The 27,507-nt window shown below is 42.3% G+C and overlaps 1 protein-coding gene across 1 annotated transcript; it reads left to right on the plus strand.

The window, feature by feature from the left end:
* The first annotated feature begins 727 nt into the window (after positions 1 to 727).
* On the plus strand, positions 728 to 20,909 carry DBX2 (developing brain homeobox 2). The gene is made up of 4 exons (XM_062020415.1): positions 728 to 1,064; positions 13,062 to 13,157; positions 17,824 to 18,011; positions 20,451 to 20,909. Exons 1-4 carry the CDS (start codon positions 728 to 730, stop codon positions 20,769 to 20,771), a joined length of 942 nt encoding a protein of 313 aa, XP_061876399.1. The 3' UTR covers positions 20,772 to 20,909.
* Positions 20,910 to 27,507: the final 6,598 nt, after the last annotated feature.

Consider the following 27,507-nt stretch of genomic DNA (forward strand, 5'->3'; position numbering starts at 1 on the left):
ACATCTCGAGGAAAACATGATTAACAGCACCGTGCTGATCTTAACCAGATTTATTATGACAAATGTTGAAAATCCAGCGTGTGTATGCAGGATGTAACTAAAAAAAAAAAAAAAGCCAGATAAAAACGCCCAGAGGGATTGAGCTAATGACCATCTTCCCATTACCTCATGGGATCATTAGGTCATGATGTCGCCGCGGCCAGCACCGGAGCCACCTCCCCGCCGGGACGGAGGCCAGAGGCCTTTCACTTCTCTCCACACAGGTGCAGCCCCGCGGCGGGAGGCGCGGGACCGCCGCCATGTCAGGAGGCCGGGGGCACCCCCTGACATGGCGGCAGGCCCGAGGGGGCGGGCGGGTAAAGCGGGACAGCCACCCCCGCGCCAGGACGGGGCCAGGGCCACTCAGCTCCCCGCCCTACTCCCCCCTTCCACCGGGGGGGCTGCCGTGCAAGGCGGCATTGTTGGCCGCGTCCATCACTCCCCGTCCCCGGCTGACATAATGAATGCGCTTGGACACACCTTCCAGCCCGGCGAACAGGCGCGCCGCGTCTCCGCGGAGAGCCCCGCCGAGCTCTCCGCTCCCTTCCCCTCAGCCCTCGGGGAGACGACCCGCAAGCCCGCCCGGCCCCATAGCCCGGCGCCCCGTCCCAGCCCAGTGAGGGGCCGCGGCGACCGGGCCGGGCTGGGCAGGGCCGGGCCGGGCGAGGGCGGGTAGAAAGCCCTCGCTATGCTGCCCAGCGCCCTGTACTGGGACCTGGTGGGCTCCTCGGCTATCTTCAACCTGCCGGCGGCGCCAGGCTTCGGCAACCTGGGCAAAAGTTTCCTCATCGAGAACTTGCTGCGGGCCGGAGCGCCGCCGAGCCCTGCTCAGCTCCGTCCCCTCCCCGCCAGCCCCGTCCCCCTCAAGCTGTGCCCCGCGGCGGAACAAATCAGCCCCTCAGGGGGTCCTTACCCGACAAGATGGGCTTTTCAAGTGCTTAACCCCTCTGCGGCGGACGGCGGCCGCCTGCCGGCGCGGGCTCTGACGGCGGAGAGAGGCGGTGTCTTCCCGCCGGCAGCAACAGGTGAGCGCCGGTCCCATCCCGCGTCCCGCCACCGGGGAGTCGCGACAGAAGGGGCTTCGCGACGCCTCGGCCCGGCGCCTCCGCACGGCGGGGCCGGCGGCAGGGAGGGACGAGGCAGCTCCCTTCCCCTGCTGCCAGCCGCTCCGAGGAGCCCGGCGGCGGGACGCCGTGCCCCGCTGGCTGCCATGCCGCCTGGGCGCCCATCCCGCGGTGGGCTGTTGTCGGCGGGGCTCTGGCGGATGGTCCTGCCCTACCCGCTGGCGACGGGACCGCGAAGGGCCGGTGGTGAGAGCGGCCGGACGGCGGCTTTAAGCTGAGCGGGCTGGCGCACCTGTAGTGGCAGCGAGTGCAGCGGAGCCTTGCGCTGGTAGTGACGAATGCTTGTAACGGCTCTGAATCGCAGTTCTTTAAAGCCTGCTAGTTCTTACAGCCTGAGGGAATGGTTAAAAAACCCCAGCCGCCAACCAGCACTCCGGGAAGGTCCGAAATCCACGTTTTGGAAGAAAGACCCGTCCCCGTCGGTAACGATAGCTCGGAAGGCTGGGGGCGGCAGCCCCGTCTGTGGGAGACAGCGAGGGATGAAGTGCTTTTCCGACCAAAAAGAAAATTAATTAAAGCAAAACAGGCAATTTCCTGGAAGTTTTGACAAAACCACGAGCCGAAAAAAAATAGTAAAAGCGTTAAAGCTGTGTAAAGGACTGTAATTAGGCATTCGGTGTGGTGTTAAGGTAAGAGGCAGCGCTTGGCGGGCTGCTGAGAGATGTCACTCGTGACTGTCGGGCCGGCCGAGCCGCTGCGGCGGGCACAGGCCCGCGGGAGACTGGCGTCGAGTTGGAAGCAAGTAGTCGTAACGATCTCTTTCTTGAATGTGCAGCGTTTCCTATAAATACATTCTCTCTTAATATAAATAACGTTTTAAAGTATATTGAGGAAGGCACACTTCAGTCGTGGATCTGACTGGAGCTGAATTCAAAGTTAACTTGCAGAATTCGATATTAAACTCACCATCTATATAGTATTTTACCTTTCCATCGTCATGTATAAATTTATTCCAACCTTGCATGATGTTTTCAGAATTTTTATTTGTAGTCATGCAGTTGTACTTAAAATGAAAATCAGACAAGCAGAATAATATTTATTGATGTAAATCTAAGGTGGGAAACCAAAAGGCTTGTTTCAGAAACAGGATTAATAACAGTTGTTTTCTTTTCAAGTGTAATTTTGCTTCAGTTAAATCCTACAAACTGTTCTGCAAAATCCAAAGCAGTTTTTGATTCTTTAGCATGTTGTACTTTAAAGGTGAGCAGGAGAGAGTCAAAGAAGTGTATGCTAACATTTCTGACTATTTCAGAGCTCAACTGCTGTATTATCTTAAGCATATTAGTTATTTAAACATGTTTATTGTAGCCGCTGTAGGCCAAACCAGGAAATAAGATAAGTATCATCTTTCTGGAATTAGGTGCATATTCTTTCCTCCCCTTCCCCCCTGCCCCCCCAAGCTCTAGAGAGCATATGTACAGAGCACATGTAAGAGAGGAGCCAGCAGATGTCCCAGCACTCATTGCTATAAGTAAACTATTTCTAAGTATTACAGAAGTTCCCGAATGCCACGATTTTCGAATGCCTGCTTCCAGGATTAGTTCTTTCTTTCATTGGCCTACACTGATGCTTGTAAATTTAGCAATGTATGGCAGGTGTGCCTAGTGATTTAGAGTCCGATCCTACATTTCTTCTGATCCTGTAGCTTCCAGGGATTTCAGAGGGAGCTTTGGACAAAAGCACCAGGCTCTTACATTTGAGAAGTGACAAATACTAGGTTTCCTCCTGCATTATGCACTCAGAAAAAAAGTCTCCTGCCAATGTAGATATACAACAATCCTTGTGTATTCTAACAGGGATCTTTTGATTCTGATCTGAATTGCATGTCTTAAAGTCATAAGGGCTCTTGGGTGTCTGAACTTTGATAAATGTAAATTAGATTACAACTGTCCTGCTGAGCCCGATTTTGTGGTTTCTTAGGAGTCTCTTCTGTCTAGCGTAGGCATATGCTGGGGGAACCGTTCAGGTTGGGCACTTGCATTTGTGAGTAAGGCTGTGGTGGTCAGGCTGTGTGTTGTTTCTTGTTTGTGCAGTGATAGGGCAAAAGACTATTTTGTCAGGATAAGAATTTTAGCCTTCAGAGACTAAAGTATTTTAACTAAGGAATTTGTACTAGGTAAGTTTTTTTAATTTACTGATTTTTATCTTTAACACTTTTTTCTTTTTTTTGGAGGAATAAACTCTTTCCTATTTGGAGCCCTCAAATCACATGTCATTTTGGAAAGTCTTAGTCTAAGTTTTTAATATTGAACATAATAAAGAAAAACAATTTTTTAATCTTTCTGAACTAGTAAATGCACTAAAAGTGCTCTAACAAACCAGATTGACATGATCTGGTAGCTTTAAAATAAAAATAATGCTATAGAAAAGAGAATTGAAAAAAGACAAGACATTTTGGAATCAGTAATCTCTGTTGCTCATGTAATCCCAAATTCTGGTGAGGTCATCAAAAGTTGTAGGAAAGAAAGGAATAGAAAGTCAAACCAGTGACTGAACTGAATAAACAGAAGCTATTTACAGTTCCAAAACCAACATGTATCCACAGCACCTACCAAGGAAAGACATGAAGAAAACACTCAATTTTAGGGTAACTTTTAACACTCCATAAAAGTGCTGAAGAATGAAAATATTGTATTCTTTCTGTAAACTGGAAAACTCATATCCATGGCAGCAAAGGAGACTGAGTGGGATGGTGCTCTTGATCCGGTCCATCTGGTAATGGTAGTTCTTCCCTTTGTAACCCCTCAGCAGCAGAGTTTTGTCAGCAAGTTTCCATTCCCATAATTTACAGGTTTCAAAGGATTTAGTTTGACTATTTTGCTTATCTACATGTGTATTTTGACTTCTCCTGCAGAATTACCCTGAATGAAAAACTAAACAAGTACTCAGAAAGTGTCATGTCCTAGATACATCATCTAACGTGGGGACTTGAAATAAGTATGTTTTCTGCAAAAATATTAAAATCATCCTTTTCCATAAATTTTTTTTTTAAAGCAAAGTGTAATCAAATAATTTTTAAAAAATAATTTTTTTTGACTGAAGGATACAACTGCATGAAAAAGTGGCTTATTACATAAAACTTAAGAAGGAAAAGCAGAAGGAGCATTATTGCTACATTATAACCTTACTTGCCTTCTGCAATGCTATGCCAGTATATACTAACTTGTGATTCCTGCAGGCTTTTTTGCACCATGCTCTGAAGCCCCAGTGCTGACAGTGGAATGCTGAACTGGGTCCACCACATTTAGCAGGTGTGGTAAGCGACCTTTTTCTGTCTAGCTGAACTGAATTTCTCCTAGCCTGTGTGCTATGGGCCTCCTTCTCCTCATTTAATATCTTTTGCCGTGATAAAATGAGTGCAGAATTCAGTCCTCTGCTTTGTGATAACTTTGCTTGTAGTGTGTATCTGTAGCCCTGACTAGGTAAAGTGGTGCAGAACCTGGTTCTGCTTTTTTAAACACTGGATGCCCAGACTGTGTTCTTCTGGCTAAAAAACTGTTAAAAGTGTGTTCTTGTAAAGCAATGTTTCCCAGTGAGACATATTACAGCTATGCAGCTTCTACCTGTGCTGCGCCTTAAAGGATGGAGGGAAGCTCCAGATAAAACTTTCTGAGCAAACTAATGGACTCTTAAGCATGGAGGAAGTCCTCAGTTTCTCCTTGCTAATCTGGGATTGAGTCCTTCTTGTACTCCAGTCCTATCATTATCTGGTGGCTAAATGAGAAGACTTGACAGTTTTCCTCAGTGTTTTCTGACATAGGAGAATAATCTGGAGGATGGTGAGATGCAGCCGTATTTGTGGCACAGATGCTTTAAAGCGGGATGCTCCACATCTTCCCTTGTGACTTGGTTTCCAGAAGTATTGGCTGACACCAGGTCAGAGTGACCTCCTTGAGAAATCCAAAGTTACTCTGCTACTTGAAATTATTTTCTGAAAAATCTCTGCTCTTCTCAAGCAATTTGCCTTGGAGGAGGAGAACAGTAAGTGCTTTTACAGACTAAGTATGTTTGTTAGTTATATAACCATGAATATGGTCACAGGTGGCAAGAATATGGCTTTGTGCTTTAATCTCATCATTTTGATAAATTAACAGAGAAAGGAAACTGAAAAGTGTGCTGAAAAAAAAAAAAAAGAGTGAGATACTTCCATTGCAAAACTTGCTGAAAAATTTAGCTTGAGGAATTTTTGCCTGAAGCATCACAATACAATAGAGCAGCATCACAATACAGTAGAGCAGGATAAAGTACAGTATGTATAACACAAAACAATTAGTATATCGTAAACACAAATTGGATTTTTAATTATGAACACCCATTCTGTGATATAGGTGTAGCTTTTATTTCTGTAACATTTGAGTGCTTTACATTTTAATGCATTCGTTATCACCACATGCCAGTGAGACAGGAGAGATTTCTACTGTGTAGAGGAGGAGCTGGAGCAAAAAGCAATGAAGCAACTTGCCTAAGGTAAAGCAGAAAAGCAGTAGAATCATAGGGAAAGAAAACAAAGCCTAACTCTTGCAGACTAACTCTTTGTATCACTGTAGTTTCTTCCCATCCCCACCCTCCCCAGGTGATGACAGCAATTCTATCTTGCAACACCTTATTTCAATCAATATACTTTATTGCCCAATTTTTAGTAAAATCTCTTGTGTTTCTTTATAACCAAGAGATACTTGAATTACTGAAATTGAGTGATATTTTTTTTTCCCCTTATATTTGGACCTCCTCTTAGTGAATAAATGCTTGTTAATTATTGATTCCAAACCAACTGGCAGCCTGAGTGTATCCTCAAGTGACATCTAACACTAACTTTCAGTAAAATAAAAGGCAGGACAGAGCTGAGTGTTTTATCTCAACTCTCTCTAGCCTCGTTCAGGCAACAACTTGGCTAACATGTCTCAGGATTTTCCTGTTTTGTTGGTGTTTTCTTGGTGTAGAAAGTTTCTTTAGGTTGGGGAGATCTATTTGACATCTTTTCGCATGCTTTGATCGCCAGGAGCACTGAAACACCTTCATTTAAAAAATTTGTCTTTGGAGCCAGAGATGTTTTTGTTAACTTCAGAAACTTCTGTGCACAGAATTTCCAGACTCTGTGCCGCACTTTTTCCTGCTTCCAGTTAACTTCGTGAGCCATTTAATAGAATTGGTTTGGGATGCCCAGCACACCTTAAGACTGGCTGCAAAATGGCTTTTCAAGGACAAATCTTTGTCCTCGTGTTAAGGTTGCCAGAGCTAAACTAGTGCCAGCTACTCTCCAACCCAGCCACCAGTCTGGCTGTCTGAGCTACATAGGGAATATGAGCATTGTCTGGGCACTGCTCTTGCCTCTGATGACTCTTACTGTGCCTTCTCTCAGCAGGGAACTGAGACTGGTCCTTAGCTAAGATTTTCCACTTAAGGAACAGCTTCTTTCCTGTGAGAGTGAGGGAGCCCTGGCACAGGCTGCCCAGGGAGGATGTGGAGTCTCTTTCTCTGGAGGTTTTCAAAACTCAGGACATATTCCTGAGTTACCTGACCTAGGTGAACCTACTTGAGCAGGGAGGTTGGACTAGGTGATCTTTAGAGGTCCCTTTCAACCCTTACCATGCTGTAATTCTGTGAAGATTTAATCATTGCCAGAAGACCTCAGAGCTGCACTAGGAGGACAAGTGGTGGGATTTGTAGAAAGGCAATTCACTGAGGGGAAACCGTGGAATCAATCTCTTACTCTGGTTTTTCAAAGTGTTTTTTTTTTTTTCCTCACAATGAAAACAAGTACAGGTCTATAAAGCAGTAGGAGACTGTTTGAAATATCGGATACATAGACCTTGATCCTTTTAAAGTTAGTTACCTAAATATCTTCAGTAACTTGGATGGTATTTCATTGAGGTGATTCATCACATTATAGAAGTGGCCTTTGCTTTGTGCTGAAAAGCTGATGAAAATTTCCCTTGAGAGGCTACCTTTTTCTGAAGTTATAGCACATAGTTCTCTTGAAGTATTTTGTATGTACATTGAGGATTTTACCTTCTTCTCTTGGACAATTTGGTGTTATTCATTAAAGTCCCCACCCCAAGGATCTTGTGACTATGTGAGTCTATTGAATTTAAACTTGAAAGAGTATTTCCTTGTACAAATATAAAAAGACTAAAGAAAAAAAAAGCATAAAGAAGTCACTGTTACATTTTCATTCTAGCAATGTTTAGCCAATCTTGAGACTTTTGTCTGGTTAGAGTAGACAGTACTGCAACAAGTAAAGATTGGTCCAGATAGGAAATGTTTAGCTGAGTTCATACCACTGGAATAAATGGTGCATTTTGGCCTATTGTAAGATTTGTAATTAGGGATGCAACAGTGAAAAAACAGTGAATTATCCTCTTGCAGCATATGACCCTAATTTTGCCTTGCTTTTCTAAACAAGGTGTAACATGCTGAAAATCAAAGAAAGTCACTTTAGTGCCTTTATGACTGAATGTTAGGATTTTTTACAATAATTTTTTTGGCTGTACAAATGATTGTATTCTTCTGGTGGTACTATGAAGGATAAGAAGAATGCTGAAGTAATTCAGCTGTTTAATAAACAGTAGGTGTCTTGTCTAATCTAGTTGTCTAAGTGCCTTGTCTAACCCATAGTGAACATGGAGAGACGCCTCCAGAGCATGACACAAATTCTTACATGTCTGTTTTAAGGTGATGAATCACTACATAGAGCTACTTATCTCATTGGCTGTATAGGAAACACAGATGGGAACTTCTCGATAGAGAAGCTTGAGTGATGCCCCTTTTGACAAGAATTAGTAAGCAGAAAGTACTTGGGCATACTGGTGCATCAGCATCTTGAAGAAGAACAAAGCTGGAGACAAAGCTGGTAGATCCACAGCTTTCCAGATCCCCATCTTCTCAATAACAAGGCTGTGCATAAGACGTGGAGAAGGTGGAAGCTACCTTTCCTGCTTACACCAGGAGACCCATGGAGTCTTTGGCAAATGGTATGTTTTTGGTTGTTGCTTTGGGTTGTCACCAGCCTGAGGCCCCTGTGTTTCCTCCAGCCAAGAAAAACAAGTGTGGCAAGTTATGCCCTAATAACAAGGCATGTGAATGTGGCTTCTGAAAATTGACAGCAATTCACATGATCTCAGCTAATCCACAGTGTGACTCTGGCAGCCACTGTTATAGGTGTAAGGAAATTATGATCATGCTGTTCACACATTTCAAGCCTGTTTTAGTGTGGCTATGCTAATTTTTGAAAGCCTCACTGAGACCCATCATAAAAACACAAACCCACTTCTCGCACCCACCTTTTGTGAAGGATTTGAAAGGTATATATAGAACTTCAGAACCCTTTCTATGAACATTTGCCAATATTTAAAAACTGATTTGTGTATACCTTTCCAGTCTGCCCTTTTGGCTTGACTTCCTTTGAGCATTCATGTGGTCATGTTTTACAGGCACGAATGGAAAACAAATAGTGACTTTGGGAATGCAGGGAGGCTAGCTCTGAGGGCTGCAGTACCACAGCTTCTTGCAGTAAGTTTTACCAGGTCTGTGTGATGGCGACTGCCTTTGGTGGGATATGGCAGCGACTGTTGCTTCCTTTTTATGGCCAGGGGCTACCCTTCTGCCGGTTGAAATGCTTCAGGGATGCACAACTGAAACAGATTAGACACAGGAACTGCACTGGACAGAGCTATGCCTCATTGTGAGGCCCAGAGCTTGTGGTTCAGGAGCAGAAATGGTGTCATGCGGCTCAGCTGGACCACTAACCTGGCAGAGCTGCTGTTGGACTGTTTTCAGGGAGCTCTTCATGACGTGAAACTTCCCTGCAGCTTTGCAAAAGCTTGCTTTAATCATTGCCAAAAATGGATGTAGGTAGGAAATTGCAGTTCACTTGTGCCCACCTCATGGGCACAAACTGTACCAGGTTCTCAGATGAAATGGGATCATTTTGCTGATAATATTTTTAGTTTGCCTGCCAGAGCTGGAGCCTGAGAATCACTGTGGAAAGTAGTTCATGCGGGCTTAGCAATACTTGGAGAATTAAAATGTTCATGCAGCTTGAGTTCTGTCTGTTCCTATGCTTACTGCTTCTTGTCATCTGGTTCTAGACAGTGTTCTGAGTCATTCTTTGGAGGTGTTTCAGCTCTCTTAGTAGGTTTATACCACATTTTTATCAGTTAGCTTTAAAAAAACCCAACAAATGAACAGCATGTGCAGTGATATCCCCCTGTATAGTGGATATCGGGAGTTTACAATCAGTTTGCTTTTCCTCAGTAGCTATTTTTCCTTTGTCCTTTCTTTCTTTCCTGCTGGCTAATGGCCTGTGCTATGTCCTGAGTCGTTTCCCAACAGTAGGATTAGGAAAAGCAAGCAGTGTCTTTAATAGTGAGCCATTTTAAAATTACATATCCATTTGAACTGAATAGTACTTAGGAACCTTACTCTCAAAATGGTGGGTAGTTGAAAGGAAAACTTCTGGTCCCACTGTCAGCGTGACTTTTTAGTAAGGGAGGGCTTTTGAATGTAAAATATCTTCAGAACTGACAGTATATTTTGAAATATCAATATCTGAACTAATCTCTGAGTTTTATCACTAGATGAGCTTGAGATCCATTTGCATGTTTAGTATCATTTTATTGTCTGTTTGGAAAATGCTTTTTATTTACAAAGCTGAATGTAAATAAGCATTGTTACTAAAATTTTGCATGTAGCAGCAGTATCAAAATAATTTATCTTTTGTGAAACAAGAAAAAGAAATTATTTATTTAATTTTAGATTTTTCATCCTTTTCCATTTATGACCCAATGAATTTTCTTTTAAAGCATATTGTACAATTTTTGGAGTGCCAATAGGCACTTATGCCATACTGTGATATTTCATTTCCATGCATCTGTGGAGCTAAACCTGTAAAGTCTGACTCTTGGGAAATGCTCAGTTCCACACAATCTCCGTTTTTATGACATGGCAATGCAAAGCAGGAAAATAATTAAGTGTCTTGAATACGAATTATTAAGATTTTTCCCTTGGTTAATGTGTACTCCACATGTCTGGAAGCAACAGCAACCTTTTGGTTACTGTGCACTACATTCTGTCCAATAATTGCAGAACTAATATGTTGATGTTTCAGCATTGTTTGCTTCAGATGGCTTGACCAACAAATATTGGTAGAGTGGCCCTGATCTATGTGTACAGAAAATAAAAGCATAGACAATACTTTCTGTATGTTGTCCTCTGTAACAACTATAGGCTTAGGAAGGGATCATGCCATTGTTTATTGCACAGGACCTAGAATAAATCAGTCTGGAGGAATGATCTGAGGAACCACTTGGTTCAGCATTATAAGAGGATATCACCTTCATCTTATTTCTTAAGCAAATTTTGTGCCTTAAAGGGATTTTGCTATGCAGACCGAAAAGGCAGCAATTGGTGGAGGGAATTAAGTTAAATGCCCAGGAAGGTCAGAAGCTTGACTTTCATCAACAGAATTAGTGCCAAGTATTCTACTGTTTGCTCCGTGGTGCAGTGGTAGTCCAAATCATTGCCAGCAACATCCATGGAATTATGGGGCTTGTCTGGAATTTCCTTAAGGCAGCATGTCTCAAGTTTTAACCCTGATCCGTCTCCTGACCTCTATGCTTGCAGCTTGCGTGTGAAGAGTTTTAGTGAATGGAGAAAATCCATCCTTTCCTGTTCCTCTATCTTTATTTGCAGGAGCATGCTATCTATCTGAAGCAATGCCTTAGTCAATTATAATTTATCCAGATATATCCTGGATGTATCACATATCATTATGAGCACCACATTATAAAAAAAGAGCAAGTAACTGCAGAGAGTTAAGGAATCATAACAGAGAATGTCAAGGACCAGCCAACATGTCTGACAAAAGTTGTGTGGCATGAATAAGGTGCTGGACTGATGATGGCAGCCAAGGAATAGTTGAGAGGTGTGAAAAGGAGGCAAAAAATTGGAGTGTGGCACCTTCTGTATACCAAGTTGTATTTTTAGAAGTGGAAACTTTTACCTGTCTCTGAGGGAAATTTGATAATGGCATTTGGAATGTGGCTCCCAAGGAAGGATGGAAAAACTCTTTACCTGGGAGTCCAAGAACTGCAGCAGATGAAATGTTAGCAGTAGATAAAACATACTGTCAAGAGTAAGTTCTCACATTCAGGAGGATGGCTGAGATAATATGGCAAGTCTTTACCTTCTCCATCTTCTGTGCTTCCTTTTTCCAGCTTTTTTTTTCTTCAATCACTTGCATTGAAGCCCCTTGGAAATGTAAAAGGGATACTATTTGGCTGCATGTTCTTCACTGTTTTAGGCTCCTTAGGGCACAGTTCCACATTTCACGGTCCCATGTGGAAGAAGAGCTTTAGAATACTAATGCCTGATGTAAGTCATCTCCTTTTGTAAATGTTTTGCAAGCATACAGCTCAAATATAGGCAATTAGTTCCTCTTGGATTATGTTGTTATTTCATTAGAAACAGCAAAGTGTCAATGAAAAGTTCTAGCAGTAAAACATTGTATCAACTGGTGATTACAGTGGAAGAAGTCTTTACCTGAGCTTGTATGAGTTCAGACACAAAATAGAGGTAACTATTTTAAAAATGTTTAGAATTAGAGTTCTAGAGCAGTAGTTTATTGCTTTGAGAGATCAGCAGATTGAAGGGTCAGAAAATGTATTACAATACCCTGATATGTACTCAGGAACCTAATTTTGAGTGATCTTTATTTTTAATTCCAGTTGAAGAACCTTTAAAAGTTAACAACATGGCTTAGATACTTTTATCTATTTATCTATTTTTCTTCCTGATGATTGCTTTATTACATTTTTTTTAATCTAAGTATGCAGTTACATTTTGTTATTTAATTAATCAAGTTATTTGTAAAGATTTGGACAAACTGCAGTACAGGATTTGGAGCCCTTTATTTTCTGCCTAAACCAAAACAAAAAAGTAACGTGAATGTTTTGATGCTGATCACATTTTAGAAGTGTACTTTACTAGCAAGCATGATGCATCTATTTTGAAAACAAAAAAAATATTCAGATTTCATAGTTGACTTGTACTAGCCCATGAGATTTATAGAAAAACAATTAAGGGACTATGAGATAATGAAGGCCTTTCCAAAATTTGGAAGCACATAAAAGATTAGACATAACAGAGACTTTTGATTCATTGGTTCAAAAACTTCTGTAGAGATTTTACAAATAATACCTAATTTGTGGGTTGATTTTGCAAATTTTTTATTATATTAAGCAGAGCCTTCTTCAGCAAGTGGTTTATTTGAATTTAGAGCAATTTCCCAGCAAGAGCAAGTTTACTGACAGAATAGCAGAATCAGGCTCTGTATATTGTTCCTGTAGAACTCAACTGGGTCATCTCATTGTGTTTTACAGAATTTATTCATAAAGGTTTCTTAATTATTGAAGACCTTATTGGTTTGAGTACTAGTAGCAGCATTGGAGTACAAGCAAAAGACAAGATTCATTTCTAGATTCTGTTTTTCTAAGGTATCATGCTTACTGGTGTTGTTTAAAATAAGTTTTTCAGATATATTGCACTCATTATTTCCACAGTATATTACTGAAACAACACCTTCAATCCCAATATTTAGGAAAAAACCCCATAATTATAGCAATTGCAGAAGTAAGTTTCAAATCTGGTGTGTTTCATTCTTCTTATAAATATAGTGAGTGTTTTGCTTATTATAGTTAAGCTACACGTGGAAAATAACCTGGCTAAATTAAAGAGTAATTACTTGGTTTATCATTGTTTGCCTTAAAAATATCACCATCTTGAAAAAAGGAAAAAGAGCTTGTGGGGCAGGACTTTACACACTGACTTTTTGGAGGACTGTTGTTATGAATATCACCTGAGCTCAATGGATAATCAATTAGATCTATGCTTTCTTTGCAGCTCTTTCCAAACACTTTTTTCTCCGAGCCCCGCCATTCTACTCGGCGTGCTGTGGTGGGTCCTGTCAGCACCCTGCATCCCCCACTGCTTTTCCAAGTAAGTTTTTATGCTTCATCAGTAATGCTTGAGTTATTCTGTAAACCAAAGCAGCAGGATTTAATGTGTTCTGGAAAACTAATTGGTGATGCAATGGCAGCAGCTAATTCCTTAGTAAAATCACAGCAATCCTATTCAGAGGGTTTCCAAAGATTTATCAAACTTAAGTACACTGAGCAATTGTGAGAGGTTTCTAATGGCATTGAGACACCCAGACAGAGCTAACCTAGGAAAGCTCCTTGTTTGCAGTTTGTTAGAAAAGAGTCTTTAAAATCAGTAACTCTTTTAAAACTCTGTGTCAATAAACGTTTGCAAATAAGAAAAGAGCTGAAAGGTCTTAAAATGGATGCTGCATTTTAATGGCTGTTAGGGATAAATTATGATTCAGGAAGCCTTAGCATTATTTAAATAAAACAGTCATTCTTTTTTTTGTAGCAGTCAAATGCATGCACATGTTTCATTTCCTTTGTTTTAAGTGTAGTATAAAAAATTGAAAACGTAAGTCAAAGAGAATTTTGGCCCATATATGCTATATGTTCAGGATTAAGACCTGGAACACACTTTGATTTCATCCAAATCTAAATGTAACCTTGATTGGGAAGTTTTCATGCCTTAGTTTAAGAATGGTTGCTCGTGATTTTACATGTTTATGGCTCAGGAATACAAACAAAGTGTTTCCTTTTCCTTCAAAACAGGCAAAAAGCGCAAATTGCGTGTCAAATCCAAATGAAAGTTGAAGCTTATGCGTGCTCTAATATATACTTTTTTATCACAGTTGCATTCAAACCCTTCCTGACTACGTGCATGCGTTTTATGAATGTTTCAGAAGGGCAGTTGCTAAGTTGAATGATTCTTGACAAGTGAGGCAGCAAATGCTGGCAGTTTAATGAGCTGCAAGTTTCTGAGCACCTCTTTAAGGGGCTGACACTTTCCCACAGAGCGTTTTACATGGCCCCAGCTCTCCCACAATGGCTGACAGCACCGTGACCAATCACCACTTTCACTTTACTCATCCACACGCGACCTCACCACAATTTTTCTCTGTGCAGATGAACTTTAGGAACCATCTCACATTGAAAAGGCCTGGGCAAGGGTCAGTTGCCCTTTTGTATGGCCATAAAGCAATACTCTATGTGCCAGTCTTTTCTCCTGTCTCACATTCCAAGAGATTTTCTGGACACCATTTAAAGCACTTGACTGAAAAATAAAGCAGTGAATGAAACTGACTTTTATAGACTCATTCTAGCTCATCTTCCCATATAACCCTGTCTACCTGAAAAGGGATTTAGTGGATGAGCTGAGTGTATACAGGGACTTGCTGAATACATAGGCCCATTATCAACTGTGGGGATTGTTTATTAACCAGGACTGATACACTACTATTTTGGAAGTGACCTATTAATTGTCCATTTAACTAGAATGTATTGAATTCGAATGAAAAAATGGAAACCGTGACTAAAGCTTTTACTTGCTCCTTCAAGGTGGTCTCTGCCATGAAGGCAAATGAAGATTGTTCCACAGATTAAGAGGACATTTATCACTATATATTAGGACACAAAGGAGAGATTTAAAAAAACCCACCCCGAAGCCAAACAAAAATCAAACCAGCAACACAGGAAATAGTTGCTAACAGATTCACATTTATGTCAGCAGAACATTAAACCTTTTGATGCACATTCAGAGTGACAGGCTGCAAACTGACTTATTTCATTTTGATGGAGTTGTTGAAATGTCTGAAAAACTGCCTTTCTTACTGTACTGAAAAATCCTTCAAACCACAATCTGAAATTTTGGGTTTATGTGAGCAGTCAGAATGCATTTTGGAATATGGAGTATTCTTCAAAAAGTTTTCTAGGCTAGTCTATTGGGGGTGACCATTCGTTATCCCAGACACAAGTTTCAAATTTGTTTGACCCAGTGGCTGTTTGCTAATGCTTGTGAACATTCTGCTCATCATTATGTTTTGTTTAATTGGTCTTTTCAAATCAGTCACACTCTGCCTTGGACTGTGTAGATTTCTCATTATTGAATTAGTCTAATACAGGTGTGAAGTTGTACCCTATGTTCTGCCTGTATGGGAATTAATTGGTGCCTTGGGGCTCTAGCAGGAGGTTGTTTCTTTGCTGATTGACTGTTAACAACCAGCCAGGCAAGACAAATTTTAAGGGGTCACATAATCTGGCATCCTCCGTCCTTGGCTGACAACTCCATTGTGTAATGGAGGCCAGGAGGTAAGAACCAGCCCTGCTACGCCTCGTTGCTTGCTGGTGTCTCTTGTCCCATGGTGGGCATGAGGAAGGTACCATCTCTTCTGCTGTCAGACTATACCTTCCACTAAACTCGAGAATGATGCTTCATCAGAAACTACTCAGAGGCTACCTTGAAAGAGGTACCTAGATTCAAGAAATTTGAGCAAGAAAGAGGAAACGTGCTTGAGGAAGAAGGGCTACTGTTTGCCCTCGGCTTCACGGGCAGGATGGGAGCTCAGGATGGGGGTCATGAGGGGACTCTGTATTCCTCAGAGAAATATGAACCTGTCTTGTCCTTTGCAGAAATCTCCATTGTGGCATTTTGACTTTTGTTCTGCAGATAGTTTATTTTGGTTTGGGTGAAGTCTGACTGTGTCTCACTGTGTAATAAATATCAGGACAGTAACCACTAGGTTATGATTTTTTTATCCAGTCTCAGATATAATTTTGGAAACTGGGATATATCTGTATGTATTTAGACTTATTTATACTGTAACATTTTAAGTCATCATGATTACCTTTTGCCACAGGCTGTTATGAGGGACAAATATGAAGATGGGTTCTTACAGCATAGAAAAATTCAAGAAAGCCACATTAGCAGAATGCCACGGTCCCTAAATTGGTAATGTTTTGCAATGGCACTGTATTTTAGGGAAAGATCATTTTGTGCTTGCTCAGTTTCTGCTATTTTTCCTCTGCTGGTCACAGCTGGAGGCAGGTTATAGGGATAATGTAGGTAATACCAAACCAGTCACACATCCACCACAAAAGTATTCAGTCACCTTTGCAAGGTATACAAATACAAGTTTTAGTTTCTCATTGTTATGCATACACAGTTCTACAATTTTTGCAGTATGTGTTTGTTTCTCTGTGGGTGTTTAAAGATACACATAGCCATGTGTATAGATCTATAATATACAGAAGCTGAAATGTGGTGTAGCCCCGAGGAACTGTTTGTGGAAGCTGCATCTGGAATTAATTAGCATTTTCCAGAGCACTGGATCTATTGAACAAATGTATTTAATCCTCCCCACCATTATAGATGAGTAGAATAGACAGACTTTTTCACTGAAAATTGTGCAGTCTTTTAGAGAATCTGCTTTACATGAGAAATTTGCCATTGGCTTTGGTGTGAAACTGATCAGACCTTTGCTAGAAATTAAACAGCAGCACACCTTTGGAGCTGTGTAACTATGAACAGGGACAGCAGTCTTGGCCCCTCTTATGTGGGAGGTAGATGGTAGGAGGACAATCTTGCACCTTTAGAGTCTGAGTTGCATGCCATACAGATTAAAGCTGCTTTTGTTGCTGCCCTGCTACAGTAAGGTAGTAGGTGTCAGTGGCTATATAGCCGTGGCATAGGCTTCTGAGTCCAAGTGCAGCTCTTTCCTGGCCTGCTTGCAACTGCCACGTGTAATTATCACATTCAATGCTTGGTGATGGGCCCTGCTCGACTGGCCTCCGGTATTGCTCCCTGGGTGAGTGTCTGGGGAAGCTGGGAGTACTGGAGGCATACCAAGCCTCACCAGGGACTCCTCTCTGTACACCACATCCTTCTAAGGGAGAGGGAGCATGGGAAAGCACTGTGGCTTTAGACTTTATTGAGTGTGAAGAAGGCAAGAGATTTATTTGGATTTGGATTTTCTATGCTCTTTGTGAGGCCAATGAAGGGACAATGCAGACACTTCTACTTCTCCACTGCAGCTCTGTCCCCCAACTTTGAGGCTGTTTTCCAGGGTAGGCTTTCCTGTAGGCATGGATCAAGGGAATGTGATTGGATTCATTGAAAACTGCTCTCGAAGGACTTGCTATGAAATGTCAAAGGATTAGAAACCGAGCTGAAAAGAGTAAGTCCAAGTACTCCCCAAATCCTCTAATAAAGAAATTGCTGCAGTTACCAGAATAAGTAAGTGAATGACTGGGGATTTTCTATGAAATAGTTCACTCTGAAAGCCTTTAGTTAGTAAACAAAACTAAAGAAAGCCTATTTAGTTTATTTGAATCGGTATTACAGACCACTTCTATCTGGTTCTACATTTCAGACAAGGTAAAAGTAAACTCTTAGGAAAACTTACTGCAGTCTACTGCAGTAATGGTGGTGGGCAAAGAAAAGTGGAGAAGCTTCTGCCTGGCTATATTTGAATTTGCAGTAGCATGGGCCCTGTGTTAATGCTCCTCTATGAACTCATCTGATTTACTTTTTTCCATGTCAAGGGGAGACTTTTGACCACTGACAACACCTCTAGATCTGAGTGAGGATTTAGTCTTTAATAAACATGACTGAAGCATTACGACACACTTGTAACACCAACAAATCAAAAATGGGACAGTAGTCTGCTAGCATTGTAATGAATAGCACTTAATATTTCTCTGATACGTGTTAGATCTTATGTGAAACTCTCATCCACTTCCACTAGGAGAGGAAAGTGTGCTGCCTCTTCTGACCCAGGAGTCTAACTCCAAAGCCCGGAGGGGGATATTAAGAAGAGCTGTCTTTTCCGAAGACCAGAGGAAAGCTTTGGAGAAAATGTTTCAGAAGCAGAAGTATATTAGTAAAACAGACAGGAAGAAACTGGCCATTAACCTGGGTCTAAAGGAGTCTCAGGTAAGCAATGACAGAACATCTGTGACTTCCTGTCGTTTGGGGAGACAAAATCTTTAAAGTGGCTTTGAAGGAGGAAAATTGAACAGCAGAGGGGCAGCCCTGAGCTCCTTTACAGAGCAAAGACCTCAGTAAATCACTGGCAGTTTTGACCAAGGAATGCTTAAGCGGCTTCCTGGTTTATGTTCTGAAGGTGTACATTTGAAAGTTGATCACTGTTTTCACATGAAATGGGAGAAACTTGACCTCCACATTTCGTTTCCAGACACCATTTTGCTGTCTGCAGAGCCCCCTCAGTAGCTTTGGGGTGGGGAACTGTGCTCCGTCCCACTGTCTGATAGTCAGTGATCAGGCAGAAAACAACAGAGCACAGATGACTGCTGCATTCCTCTGACCACCCTTTGCACTCACAGATGAACAGCTAGTGGCAGTGTAATCCACAGCGCTTGCACTGAGACCATGCTGCCTCAAGAGACAGGCGGCTGTCCCTACACAAAGACACTTGGCTGCACAAGGAGAGAGATCCACTGAGCTGAGATCCTTCTAAAATGCTCCCATTTCACTTACCAGTTGACATTTCTGGGGAGTTTTCACATGAATTTGAGTTGGCCTGCTGCAGGGCTTTAGTTTAGATGAGAGCCTAATACCTCCAGTGAGCTGTTTGAACTGCATGAGTATGTGAATGTTGGTGCTGAGCAGCAGTAGCCGAGTCTGGAATCACAGGGGCTTGACGTAGCTACATGTAAAAACAATGAAACAGTGCCTGGCTTGAGCACAAAACAGGAAAGAAACTGGAAAAAATGTTTGTGAGGGCATGTAACAGCAGAATATGATCATGATAAATGCTGACAGGTGGGGTTCTGAAAGTGCTGGAGTAGACACAGATCTCTGGAGTGCAGCTGAAAGAGATTGAATGAGCGACAGTACAATTTCTTTGCATGCAGCAAGAGTGAAAGTGCTTAACACGTGTATGGCAGAAGCTGTCTGGGGAGTAGAAAAGCCTGGGGATGGTGATGGGAACTCTCATCATCTTTATGCAGGAGATTGCAGGAGATTTTCAGACTTTGACAAAGTCCTCAACAATTTGATCTAACTTTGCAGTTGACTACACTTTACACAGGAGTTTAGATCTTGTGGTCTGGAGTGGTTCCTTGCAACTTGAGTGACTGACTCCATTGCAAGCAAGCACTGCAACCATTAACAAAAACAAGCAGCAGAGTGTGATGCTTCTAAGTGTGATGATCAGAGCTTTAATCTCTTCAAGATAAACTATTGGAATGGAAATGAGCAATTGGCATTCACTAGTGCGCTGCCTAAAAATTTCCCAATCTATAGTCAAATTCCTAATATTAATCATTTCCTTGAGTTTTTTACCTGTGTTCTTAGTATCCAACAGAGCTTGGGGGAGTAATAAAAAAAGAATGACACAGATGTATAAGTAACAACTAGCACTTCAAGAAAATTATTTCATGAAAATGATAGACCAAAGGATACCTGTGGGTTTGGGGTTTTTTCCTCTCACAAAAAGAAGAGGAGTTGCTATGAAGGTTTCTTCTTCAACTTTCTGACCAATTGTGCTGGAGGAATGGCACCTGCCATCTAAGGCAGTAATTCTCAAACCTTTGAAAGCATGGCCCCTTTGTCTTCACATCAAATATCTGAATACTAGAATTAAATGCAAATATTTAAGGGAATCTAGAACACAATCTGAATGATTTGATTAATTCCCCCTTACCATTTCTTCTCTTAGATGTATATTTCCCCAAGCTTTTTCCAGCATCTCATCAATGCCTTTGAACACTCGTGATCAAGCTTCACAAATCAGAGTTTTTAAAAAATTGATTTTATCTCAAAAGCACATTCTAGGCAATTTCTGAAAAACTGTAGTCAGGCAGACGAGATGTCTTTACATCCTCACTACTGTGTCATGTGTCACAACACATGCTTTGAGACTGCATGGCCAAGCTGTTTTTAGCTATGCTTGTGAGTAGGACAGACATAGTTCTTAGAGTCTCTTTTTAGATGGAGGGCTTCCCATCCCCAGTAATATCACTTTATTAATCACTTTATTAATTATCACAGTAATATCACTAGTTTTGTTAACGATCATTCTAATTTACTCTGAGAATCCTTTTCTGTGTAGAAGGATGTTGGTGTAGGAAATTGCTCTATCCCTAGCCACTGGGCTGTCCTTTTCCAGTCTAAGCCAAATAATCACCTGTTTGAGGTGGTGAAAGTCAAGGAGAGTATTTGGCCCAACACTAGTAAATAGTCTTGGGAGAATCCTCAGATAGTGTCAATTGTTAAGCTTCACTGGATCTACAATAACAAAGACTAAGGAGGGGTGGTGAAACTAAGGAGATGGAAAGAAAAAAACCCCTTGTAGGATAAAGTTGTTTAAACAAACAAAATGGTAATAAACTCTTGTTAACTTGCAAACAGGTGAAAATTTGGTTTCAGAATCGAAGGATGAAATGGCGAAACTCCAAAGAAAAAGAAGTGCTTTCAAACAGGTGCCTCCAAGAAGAAGGTCTTCAGGAGAACTACCTCTCGCAATCCACCATGAATTTTACCTCCTCGTGCCCATCTATGTGGGAAGTGTCTCAGGAGCAGGCAAGTCCAAGGTGGAGGGAGACTTCTCCAGGAAATTCGGAAAGACTGACAAGTACACAACCCCCTCCAAGAGCAAATTCATTGCAGAACCCACTGTATTTGTATCCTGACCAAGACACTGCAAATAAGGCAGTTACATCATCAGCCTAAGGAAGTAGGGGCAGCTTGTAAATTGGATGGAGAGCATGAGCTTCAGATGAGCAGTGTTTGAAGACTAACAATATTTTGGACATTGTAAAGCTAACTAGTTTATGCCTCACAAATTTGCTAAAGTCTAACACCATTAAAATGACAACTAATGATTTAAGAAGTATTCTTCAATACTCAGTCTTTTTTTGTGTCTTTTCCAGTCTTGTACTGACCTTAAAAGTGAAATAGGAACCGATGGTAAGTAAAATGAAGTGAAGAGCATGAAGCTGAAGTTGTGCTCAGATTTATACATCTGCACTGTAAAGGATATTCATTAAAAACACACTGATAGAGATCTATCACTTTTATCTCTCATTGCAATCAGACCAATTAACATCTTTTGTGCATGAGACAAGAATAACCCTGTTTCCTTCAAGATAGTAAGTTGCTTTGAGTTCCTTTTGAAATTCATTAAGTGACACAATAGGTTTGTATTAGACAAATGTAAGCCTTTTTAGTATGTTTTCTTGGTTGGTTCTCACTTATATCAGTATTCAATTAGTTTTAAATAGCATGGTCAGGAGTCAGCTGATAACCCAAGTAAAGTATGCAATACCAAAAGACAACCAACCAACCCTGTAAAATACTCCAGTTTTAAATCACTTAGAGGTGGCTGTATACTGGGAAACACAGTTCACCTACTCCTGTCTTTTTGCTTGTGGGTGAACCTTCCAGCATTCTTAGCTCTGAGTTTCGATGGCTTTTATCAGGCTGTTAGTACAATCTCTTGTCATCTTTTATGTGCTTCAAAACTGTGGTGGAGATGTGCAGAATTACAGCCCAAATGCACTAAGCAACAGAACTATAATTGGAAAAACTGTCGCCACAGCCATCTCAGAGAAGTACTTAAGGAGATGGCATGCCCTAGTAGCCTTATTCCTGACTTACTCCCGTGTAAACTGGTGCCAGTAAGTACACATCAGCATGTGTCTGTATCAAAGAAAGGACAGTGTTCTATGTAATGCAAGTAGCCTCAAATTATTAAAACTGCTTTACTAAAAATTATTTGCTTACTTCATCCACTTTAAGGAAATCGTGAATTCAATGGAATTTGGGGGGGGGGGGTTGCAGGGATTTATAGCTCAAACTGGGAGCAGGACTTTTGGTTTTTTCATTATCATACGTTTATGAATGCGTGTGTTGAGAAGAAAGACTAAACAAATGTTACAGGCAAAATCTTTTGATGAACTTTATGATTTTATAGGGATTATTTAATTTCTGGCAGAATCATCTCTTTCATAGTCAAAAGAGATTATTATGATAATCTACTCTGACTTTCCTCATCATGCATGGCATGAACGTCTCTATTCTCACCTTAAGCTCCAAAGCTTTTTGAACTGTGTTGTGCATCTTTCAAAAAGCTGTACCATTGTTATTTAACATTTTACCTTTTGATGGATGATCTATTATTTCCCTTGTTAAGTTGTATTATCTGGGAGGTGAAGCTTAGATACATTTGCAGCTAAGGAACTTAAGGTTGCAGTGGTGAAACTTGTATCAATCACACTTTAGGCACCATCAGGCGAGTTGTATCCTGCCATGTGCATATCCTGCCTTCTAAATGGTCATCCGTGTAGTCCCAGTCTTGTACTATATGTTGTTCTTTGCATGTTAGTTCTGTGAGTTCTTACACATCTTTTAGAATTAAAAAACCCCCAGAAATTACATAAAAAATAAGAAGTCACCTCTTCCTGTGGTTACAAACCCTCATTAGCATAAGCTGCCTGGATACCTACCCTCAGAAGGCATTTGAATGCATTGATTATGCCACACGTTAGATGCTGTTCAGTAACATGATTCCTGTCTTGCAATTGAAATCCCAGAACCAATTCAACCTGTAGGGATGGACAGACAGATTGTGTACACAGGAGGGTGAATTTGCTGTCCAAATGTCCTCCTGAAGTCATAGTCCTGCCCTTTTTAACTAATTCCTGGTTGAGGGACCAGCGAGTGTCAGTGGCCTAGATTCTACTAAGATGGCCTTTGCTAGTGTCTGCCTAGAAGGAAAGGCATGCAGGTATTTATGAATTACTATCAAAAGGTCAAGTGGAGGTACGTGTGTGGGAGTGTGCATCAGTGCTTCCCATTTTGGAGGAAGTCAGTGTATGATGGGGATGACTGGGGTTTTCTCATCTCACCTTTCAGGGAAAGGGAGCCTTCATGGTTGCTCGTGTTCTTTTACTGCAAGGCAGTTGAGCAGCAGTGTTAGAAGCAACATTTCTGCAGATGGGAGCTAGGATTCAGAGTGTTCCCTGGGGACTTTAAGTTGGGGGTGTTGCAAGCACCTTATGTGAACTGCTGTCAAAACTCTTGAGCTGATGTGCTAAAGAAAATCCACCTGAAGGGTGTCTCGCTGAAGCAAAGATCAAGCAGAGCTCAGGCAGAATTGGTTTTGCAGTTACAATGTTCTATGTGTTTTAAATTGAGCAAATTCTGGTTTCACTGTAGCCTATTAAAACCTATACCATTTCACAGCTCTCCAAATCTCGTAACACCTCCTAGTAGCATTCTTATTCCACAGCTAGAATAAAATTTTAGCATGCCAGAAAAAACGTTCTTTACTTGAAAATGCTGATCAAGCTTTCTTAAAAATGCTGAAAGTATGCATGTGAATTTTGAATTATACCTAAAATAGTCTGATTCAATTAGTTAAAATGAATTTAGACCCATGACACATACAATCTTGATTCCTCTCATTTTAAGCTATTTAAGGACAAGTTTCCCTTTCAGTGGGGCGACAACTTGGTAAATGAGAAACAGCAGCCACTATGAATACAAAAATAGATACATTTACAGTGCTGGTCTTTTCTGTGTGAAGGATCAAGTAGTATTTGTTTTCTTCAAATAACATATGCACGCTACTTAGAAGAAAGAGAGCAGAAATTATATACAAAATCCCCAGCAGATGTTTGAAGTGCTTCGTAATGGGCATGCTGCAGAGGTGTCAGGTGTAGGATACAGCTGGTACTGTGGCGTGACATTGAACCTTACAGTTAAAAAAAACAGCAGCGAGCCCTTTTGACTTTGAAGATGGGACCCAGTGGATGGCCTTGCAGTGTGACTGTGGGGTACCTGAGGTATTTCCTATGTGTGGCATTTTGAAGCTATAGTTTCAGGCTGTAGAGAATTAGGAAAGACATTCATTGGGATCCTGGGGCTGGGGAGAGTTCAAGTACCTGAAATTGTGAACTGTGGTTAGAAAACCCAGCTCCTCAGAGGCCTCAGACAAAGCAGATACTCATACTGGCTGGGCACCTCTCTGTTTAGCCTGGCAGCTTACCAATGCTAATGTCATACAGCATAGAAGGGAAAAGGAGGAATGGCTGAGACTCAGTACTGGCTTTGTTACCCAAGCTGCAAGCTGTGGCACCCGCACCCTCTGGCTCTTCTGCTGACATGGGGATCTTGCTGCCCAACCCAGCAGCCTCAGGAACAGGAGAGACTGTTCTCACCCCACCTGTTGGACATCCTCCTAGCAGATCTGAATACCAATCTTGAAAGTCTGTTTTGAAGGTCAGGCACTCAAAGGGGCTTCTTTGATTCTTGACAAGAAGATGCTGGTTTCCTTTCTTAGATTTGGCTCTAGATCTTGTCAAAGGTGTCCTAAATGATGCAGGTTATGTCAGTCCACATCAGGCACAGCCACGCTCACGTGTTACTGTGCATGCACAGCTGTGAGGCTGTGAACACGAGAGGCCAGCTTGCACTGTGGACCTCATATAAGATTGCTAAAAGCTGGATTTGTGGAGCATTCCTGTGTCAGCACTTACACTTCGGTTCTACAGATTTAGAGTATGAAATAATTTTCTAAAAGCTATCTTGTTTGCATTGATTCTTTTCTAAATAGGAATTAATTGTTATGATCTGCTGAGGAGAATGGGACTGTTTTAAGGCACAAAACTGCATTACTAGCTTCAGTGTCAGAACAATAGTACAATGGTCAAATGTCACTCCTGAGCTGCAGTAATACCTCAGTTTTGTTTTATCTGCTGTGATTTACTAGTACTGGGTTTTAAAATACCAGTTGCCATCACTGTAGCCCCACAGCTCCTCTGACGAATATATGTTCCACAGTCAAAAGACTGACAGAAATTAAGTACATTCATATGCTTCAGCACCCTCTGCCAACAGGACCGTTACTAATTTTCACAAACCAGAAGGAAAGACAAACCAATTTCAAGCACTTTAGCTGCAAATTCAATGCCTTAAGAAAGGACTGGAGAGGAAGTAGGGTCCAGATAACTTGAGACTTAGCTTTGGACTGTGGGGAGACCAAAAAACCCCTGCAGAGAAAGTTGACGGTGGACAGCTGTTGACTGTGTGGGAGCCTTTAATGACCGTGCTTCTGAGTTACATGCCCAATGACTGGTGCTGTGTTAGGTGAACCTAAGTGCCCCTTCACCCGGGCTTGTACCTGAGTTAATGGCCAGAAATGGCAACTTCCACTCCATGGTTTCCAGTAGCTACTAGCTGCAATTCTAAGCCATGAAACTGGGCATGGTGGACAGAGATGTCACAAGGCGACATCTCAACAATGATCCTCCAGTACTTACTCAAACACACAGAAATTCCACCTTCTGTAGACATCTGACCCTTAAGAGATCCTTACGTTTTTCCAAGTAATTTTTCCTGCATGTCAACACTTGAATGTAACCCAAGGCAGCTGGGTGTTCATGCATATTGTTTGAGGAAGACTGTTTACTATTTGCTTCTGCTTTGCTATCTTAGGTTTTATCTGAGAGCTAAACTACAAGTGACACCTGTCAATCTATCATTCCAGGGTTATCCTGCAATATTTCAAGGAGTAACATCTGAAGAATGATAGATGTATTTTTAGTTCTTAAATACATTTGTCTGACAAGGAGAGTTAATGGCAACAGGTTGTTCACAAAGGGAAGTTACACTGTGACTTACCTGTAACGTACATTGTTACATGTTGCTGCACAGGAGCCCAGCACTTATCTATAAGCTAATTCTGATTTTCTGACTTTCCATTAGTTGTTTCTCCTAAGCCGATATTCTCAGATGCTAGTGACACATTCTCAGTCTCCAGAGCATTTGATTGTAATGCACAATTTTACATTTTCAGATATTCCTAACTAATTGCACTGCTGTCTTGGAGAGAAATCGTGCAGGAGATGAAGCATTCCCCTGTGTAAAAAACAAAGCAACTGTCACTGGTATTTCTGTTCAAGGCATCAATGGCCACAGAGCAAAACATTCACTTCTCAGGCAGTGGCTCAGTTTGTTCTCCAGCAAAAGAGGAAGCGCGGCCATGTCAGCAATATGGGAAGGCTCTTGTTTTACCGACAAGCCTTGGGCCAAAGGCAAGTCTTGAAACGTAACACGGATGAGTAGGAATGTCTGTCGGTAATACTTGGGTGCAGTTGTTCCTCCTCTGGCACTCACTTCCTCTTTCTCCCTTCTATTCACATTTCAGTACAGCAAAACATTCCCGGGGTTTCGCTCTTGGAAGATGGCAATTATTTTTATCATCTGCTCCGTTTTTTTTCCACCTGACCCCCAGCTGCAACCCCCGGGACATGGCCACCCCCTGCCCGCGGGGACGGGGCCACCTCTTGCGGGGATAGGGCTCCCGCTCTCCTGCGGGGACAGGGCTCCCGCTAGCCCGCGGGGACGGGGCCACCTCCTGGGGGGACAGGGCTCCCGCTAGCCCGCGGGGACGGGGCCACCTCCTGCATGGACGGGGCCACCTCCTGCGGGGACAGGGCTCCCGCTCGCCCGCGGGGCCGGCTTCCGTCCGCGGGCCCCGCAGCGCCCCCCAGTGGCAGCGCGAAGGGGATGGGGCCGGGGGCGCTGCCGGGGACGCTGCTGCTGCCGCTGCCGGCGGGACCCCCCTCCCTTCCCGCCAGCCTTCAGGGTGGTAACCCCCGCCCACGTCGGTCACCGTTGGCTTCTGCTGGCGGAGAGCAGTTGCGGATGTGCATCGCGCCGCACCGGCCGTGCCGGGATGTGGAAGGATGACAGCCCAGCACCGCTTTTCTCGGTAAGCAATGCACGCTTGCCCAGGGCCAGAGTTCCAGGGGCAGCACTGGCCCCTCGCTGACACAGGCGGCACACACCAGCAGCATGCTGCTCTGCGCGGGCCGCGGCCGCTTCCCTGACGGGATACATGCTGAAACTATTAATTGCTGCTGCATCTGCTGTGCTGGCGGATAGATGGAGGCAGAGTGGGCATCCCTGTTTGGTTCTGTTTGCCCAGAGGAGCCTTCTTTTACTCTCTTTGGAGCTGTCCTTTGTTTCCAGAATTCCTTCAAAATTTTCACATGAATGCTACAATTTCATTCTGTGTTTGCAGTATCTACTGCTTAAGGATTTGCAGTTAGCAACTCCTTCACGGCCGGTTTAACCCCTTGCATTTCTACCATACAGGGCACAATAGGGACCCGATGTGAATTGTAAACACACAGCTTCTAGCTGAGACAGTACATCAGCTATGTACAGCAGATATCTGAGGGTATCAGCAGTCATGGAGATGTAACTGAAAACCTCGTTCTTCTATTCTGCATAAATTTGTCTTTGAAATGTTCTCCTGCTGATTTTCTGAAGCCCAAATCCAGTATCATTATTAAATAATCATAGCCATTTTACTCTCCTTTCTTGACAGCCCAAGCTTCAGCTACTGTCAACAACCATCAAGATCAAGGGAGGCTAGAAAAGAGCACTGAAGGGTGAA

The sequence above is a fragment of the Colius striatus genome, chromosome 1, assembly GCF_028858725.1.
Source record: "Colius striatus isolate bColStr4 chromosome 1, bColStr4.1.hap1, whole genome shotgun sequence".
In the NCBI taxonomy this organism is placed as follows: domain Eukaryota; kingdom Metazoa; phylum Chordata; class Aves; order Coliiformes; family Coliidae; genus Colius; species Colius striatus.